At 35.8% G+C, this 6,385-nt stretch overlaps 1 protein-coding gene across 1 annotated transcript; it reads right to left on the bottom strand.

Moving 5' to 3' along the window:
• Window positions 1-3,555: 3,555 nt before the first annotated feature.
• On the bottom strand, window positions 3,556-5,122 carry LOC147638939 (uncharacterized). Its single transcript, XM_086792978.1, has 3 exons — window positions 4,907-5,122; window positions 4,419-4,799; window positions 3,556-3,609 (listed from the first exon to the last, which is right to left on the bottom strand). The coding sequence occupies exons 1-3, from the start codon at window positions 5,120-5,122 to the stop codon at window positions 3,556-3,558; spliced, it is 651 nt and encodes a 216-aa protein (XP_086649104.1).
• Between the last annotated feature and the right edge of the window lie 1,263 nt (window positions 5,123-6,385).

Consider the following 6,385-nt stretch of genomic DNA (forward strand, 5'->3'; position numbering starts at 1 on the left):
TTTTTAGGTAATATCCTGTGTTGCTAGGAATGCCTTCAAAACACATAGAAATGTTCTTTTCTCCAAACATCTCCCTTTGTTTTCCTTCTTCCTTGGTGTTGTGCACCATAGCTTGTCTTCCTCTCCTTGAGATCCCTCATGCCTTTCTGAACCTAACTTCATAATAAAATGTTGTTATGCTAAATAGAGACAAATGCCATCAAATGTTAAGGGAAATCCTTCTTAACCGTGAACAATTATGAGCTCTCATCATAAAAAAAACCAATGTAAAATATAAATTTCATGTATAGAGTTGATAACACAGACATGATACTTAAGGAAGTAGAGATTGAAAACATGTTCATAAAAAACATACTACATTTTTATGCATTATCTACTAAGAAGAGATGATTAACTTCATGAGAAGCCTTTAAAACTAAAAAACTATTTCATGGAAAATATTTGTCTCTTTACTTGCATACAAACACTTTACTTTAAATTAGAAATGCATCCTTGTTAGTCATATCAATTATCTAATACAAGTCAACTTGTTAATCATGTCAATTTTAAATTTAGAAATGTATCCTTGTTGATCATGTCAACATTCTAATAAAAGTTACTTTAATTCTAAACATGTACATTAAAAATGCATCCTTGCAAATATGTCCACTTGCTAATACATTTACTATACTTTGAAACATGTACATTCATGACTATTTAGTGATAGAAATGATGTACATCTCTTCATGATTTTGTCTATAAATTAATTTTAAAATTTTCTCATTTTAATTTACATGCAAAAAATGCATCCTATAGTGATAGAAAAGGTAATAGTATGATGTACATATATGCATGATTTTCTCTTTAAGTTAATTTTAATTTTTTCTCGATTTGTTTTATTTTTAAATGCAAAATGCGTTCTTGTTAAGAATGTCATCTCGCTGATACAAAAATCTTAATACATAATTTAATTTTGAAGAAATCACAAAAAAACAAAAATGATAGTATGGTGTAAAGATACTTATGAAATGTTATTTAAAGTTATTTGGAATCTTTCTGACACTAAAGAGAGATTTGCATAAAAAAAGCAAACATTAAAATTTAGAAAAGAACGGACAAGGACGTGTAGATCCTTATAATGTTTTAAGTGTTTTAGAATCTTTCTGATGACATTCATACATCTCATGAAAAAACGTAAGGCCAAGTGTTGTCCGATGCCAACGTACATGAGCTCGACAACATGAGAATCTTATGACATTGGTATCTAAGGAGAACAACTTGAAGAAAGTAACTTTACTATCACCACATTGACATTACATTTTTGTATTTGGAATCCTTTCTTTACCTTTTAATATTATGTACTATCTCTCTTAGCAAAGGCCATATTATGGCATGTGCTCTTTTTAATAATGGCCATGTTAGCTCATATGGCTCCACTCATGATTCCTCCCTTTTTTTTGAGTCAAATGTTTATAGAAATCCGTCAATATACTAGAGTGTTCAACGAGAATTTTAAAACAAAGTAATTTTAGGAAACCTAAAACTAGTACTATTATTTACATAACAATTTATTGATAAAGTCCAAAATCATTAGTAATTCTTTCTCATGATTTTAAGAACCATTAGTTTCTCAAAATAATTAGAAAACAGGACATCATCCTATATTTTAAATAACAAAAAGTTAAGGAGAAGGATGTAAATGAAATCAAGACAAGACCCTATATTTCCATGGTCATAGTTGGTCATTCTTAAGTCTCCATCATAGTATGATTAAGGTTTATGTCTCCATGACGAGGAAAAAAAATACATTTGTTAGCTACTTTTCATATAATAGAAAACTCAAACATCCATGTATATTCTCAATATCTTGTCTTTCCTTTAATCGTGCATAGCATGCGGTTATCTACACAAAGGGACGAGGGGGTGCATACACATAAATAGGGGGAGTTAGCCTAGTTCCGATGAAGAGAGAAAGGACAACCACTTGCACACAAGTGCACACGCAAGCGTATCCAGCTTCAACATCACGGACAATAGAGAGCAGGCGGCTGTTGAATGCAACGAAGTAGAAAAACAAAGAAAATGAAGAAGTATGCGGTTATCTACACAACACCACATAGTAGAGAAGCACAGACCTAGCTATTTACATATACAAAAAGATGAATCCGACGCAGAAGAGCAGTCAGTTATAATACTGCATACTTTGTGGTCGGCCCTGTGCACGTGAGATGAGTTGGCTGATGCATGAAGAGCTGCGCTTACACACAAAGAGAAGGAGTTGGCCAGCAACTGGGAGATGAGTCAGCCTGTGCATGATAATAGGAGAAAGAGTCGCCGTGCATAGAAAGGAGAGACGCCTACAAAATAACACTCGCATGTCTTGCGTTGGGGTTTCAATCCCATCGAGCTAAGGCGCATTTACAAAAAATTATACAAATTACCTTGAGGATAAAGACAAAGTAATAAAATAATGGAGTGTAAAGTGAGTGGAACGAGTCTGAAGTGAAAGGCTTTCATTACAATGCCATGAGAGAAGAGGTGGGCAAGGCTAGTGTTTCACGCTTCTTATCCATGCATAGCTTCGTACCACCTCTCCCCTAGTCACTAAAAGCAGGGCTAATCTCTCACATTGCTAGTCACTAAAAGCAACACCACAAATCACAAGCAAAGCAAACTATATCTACAATCACACAAAAATAACAATGAAGAGGGAGGGACAAGGAGGGTGGATCAAAGGTTAAAGAGTAAGCCATAGGGAAATCCATCCAAGGCCATCCTACCTCAGTCTCTCTTTCACTCTCTAGTCACATTTTTCACATATATAACCACAACGAGTGTAGAAGGCTGTGCATAAAGGGCCTATCCTCGCACGGCACCCTCGTTGCTAGTTGTTGATGCGCCCAAAAAAGACAAGACTAACATTTAAAGACAAAGATCTATAAGGAAGAGTATTCTCGATACATACATTGTGCTCAAACATCATCTGAGTACATACAAATCAACTGTGGAGTGTGACACGAGATAAGTATACTTTTGCTTGGAATTTATTTTACATTCAAAGTGACTAAATTAGTACAATAAAAAACAACAAACACACTAATAATCTTAGCTTCTATCTTTATAAAATTATTCATATACAGCATAACCTGAATGCATTGTTGTTAATCACGTGAATTAATTAAACTAATCATCTTCTTGATATCAAAATTAAGTAATATCTTAATTATTTTTAAATTTATAATTTCATTAACATGTGATTGAGCAACATAGTCATCATCATTATGTTTCATTGTGATTGTGATGAGTTACTTGTAAAATACTATCTTTGGACGAATCCTCATATAAGTTTGCACGTATGTCTAAAGTGAATAATTAATAAAGAAACGTGTCCCGTAGTACACGACATTAAGGGAAATCAAAACTATTATCACATATTTATTTTGTGCACCTTTCATATTTTTTTCTACATCGTGATTGTGTATTAAACTCAAGTTTGTTAATTGCTTCATTGATATCACTGTAGTGTTGATTATTTGTATTCATGAGGTTGCTCCATTCTTTTAAGAGTACAAAAAATTACTCAACACTAGTAGTACACATAGCATCCTTCAAGGTCATGCTAAGCAACACCTACAAAAATGTTGAGAGGCAGCGATTGCAGTTGTGCAATGCTACATTGATATGGGTGATGGGTGAGTGAGAAACACCTCGCTTAAGAGAGGGTGTTGAAATATGTAAGCTAAGTTTATGCGTGTGTGGAAAAGTACCTCAAAGGTGCAACATATTATTGTATGGGATATGATTTATAAGAGCCACAAAAGAGGATGTGGAATAGAGGTTGCCACATGGCATGATGATGTGTAAAGTGGGATAAGGCTAGAGGGCCTATATCATTGTATGGTTCAATTGAGATATGCAATAGAGCTTGTGTCACTACAAGACAATGCTGCCATACACGCGTTTCATACACGCGATAAATTACGAACACGTGTATGGTCGCGCTTGTATTTGAATAGAATCGGGCGCGTGTATTTTAGCATTTAAGTTTGCGTGTATGTTTGCATTTATCATTGCGTGTATAAACGCGTTTATATACACGCAGTAATACACGCATCTATACACGATAATATTCACGGGGTAATACTCGCTATTATACACGGATAAATACACGCTACTATACACGGATTAATACACGCATGGTAGAGAAAAACTGAAGAAAAACTGAATTCCTTTACAAAATTAAAAACTATTTTCCTTAAACCATCTCATAGTACATTACAGTATACATCATTACACAATCCCACTACATGCATTTACAACAATGAAATATATTCAAAAATAAATCATGCATATGAGATGATAGAAATGTCATCAATTTAGAACATACAGTGACGGATTGGTTAGGGTTCGATCTCATCTTCAATAAGATCCATCCTTGCCAAACGATCAACATCAATATCCATTTGATCAATTGGTAAGGCTACGATTAAATTTATTCCACTATCGATATTCTGTACTCCATTGATAATGGTATCGATGTCCTGATCATCCTCATCAACATCACCATCATCCTCAATGGTAGGGTCATTCTCATGATCATGAGAAATGGCATGCTCATCCTCATTATCATGATCATCTCTTATTTCTTGATCATCGATCACAACATCTTCAATGGCATGTTCGACGTCATCTTCATTGCGGCTTGTTACATCCTCCATATGCTCCATATCAGTGAATGTATTATACATCACTTTGGAACGTGGTGCAATAGGGATGACGTACCACCATTTGATGTCATGCACCATTGGTAGATAGATAACCTACTCAAATACACACAGTACAGTAATTAATTAGCATATCAAAAGTCAAGGGGTACGCGAGCTTAGATATATATGTACATGAAACACATTAGTAAAAAAATGCATACCTGCTCACATTGTTGTGGCAATACGAGCCTATCTTTCTTTGTTTGCCAGAACTTTGTAGAGTCAATAGTTACATATCCACTTGCATGGCGTTTTATCGTTGCATCAGGCCCTTTTTCCACCACGTTCATTTGCCATTTGACATCCAAAACATACACAAAGAAGCGACGAAAGTCAAGCCTAAATATGTCTTGGATTATGCCACAATAATCATCCATTTTTCCATTAGCTACCTCAAAGCTACTAATGACACCGCAATCTTGTGTATTTCTCTTTTCATCAATTCTTTGTGTTCGAAAATGCTTGCCTTCACACCATATAGCATTGAACATAGTGCACTGGACCAAAATAGAAGCAATATTTGTGTAAGCAATGTGAATAAATATTAAAAGCAAATCACTTACAACTAATGCAAAACATTAGTTCTATGTACCTTTGACATGCATCCTCATGCATACTCCCATTCTTCCGCCGTGATATGCAGCCCCTCGTCGCTCTCTGCTCTCTCCATTTCCTCATGCAACCAATCAACATGGATATCATTCGGAAGTGTTGCTAGATGCTTAGGGTACGCCTTCCGAGAGCCATGTTGCCTCCGAAAGAGAGCTCTTTCTGCTTGCCTTTTTGTCTTTACATCCTCATATCTTGTAACCCATCTGCTCATCACATCACTATTAAGGATACAAGTGAAATTGAGATCATCAATCAATGTTCTGTCAATTACTTTACTCTGTCCTTTTCCTTGAGGCACAATAGAGGTCATCCTCAAGTCCTCTTCATTGCTCCATAGTCGTGGCAAAGAGCTGTCCACCTGACCAAGAAATTCTGAAATATATACAAGAGACTCTTGTATCAACCAACCCTCGGCCATGCTTCCTTCAGGCCTTGCACTTTGCCTCACAAAGTCTTTTAAGGTCTTCATGAAGCGCTCTAGAAAGAACATCCAACGTGCATGCACAGTACCACATAAAGCAATTTCGTCCACTAAATGCACAATGAGATGTAGTTGACTTGTGAGAATGGTTCGTGGAAAAGTCTCCTCTACCAAACAAACCACCTCCACTGCCATAACACGCGCATCATCCAACGTGGTTGGATCAATTGCTTTGGAACTAACATATCTGAAAAATAAATAAATAGTACGTTATACCTCATGCACGTTCATTTTGCAAGGTATAATGAAGGGTGATCTGAGCATGGGTTTTACATACCTCACAAGCTCGCCCATCTTATAAATACATTTTTTCAAACTCTTATTCGCACAATGGTCGATGCTAGTAGGTAGTATGAACTGCGCACATAAGAGCACATTTATGGTTTATGGCATTACAAAATTTAATTTCAACGTACGTACAAGACTTGAAAAACACTTACTTGAAGCATCTTGTGCCAATCGTGGGACTTCAACCCATATAGTTGCTCAACGCCTCTTTTCTTAGTGGTTGTAAAGGCTCCCTTCAATGATCTCATGCATCCAGTGG

The sequence above is a fragment of the Cibotium barometz genome, chromosome 4 (assembly GCF_041138505.1).
Source record: "Cibotium barometz isolate CiBa-2024 chromosome 4, ASM4113850v1, whole genome shotgun sequence".
In the NCBI taxonomy this organism is placed as follows: domain Eukaryota; kingdom Viridiplantae; phylum Streptophyta; class Polypodiopsida; order Cyatheales; family Cibotiaceae; genus Cibotium; species Cibotium barometz.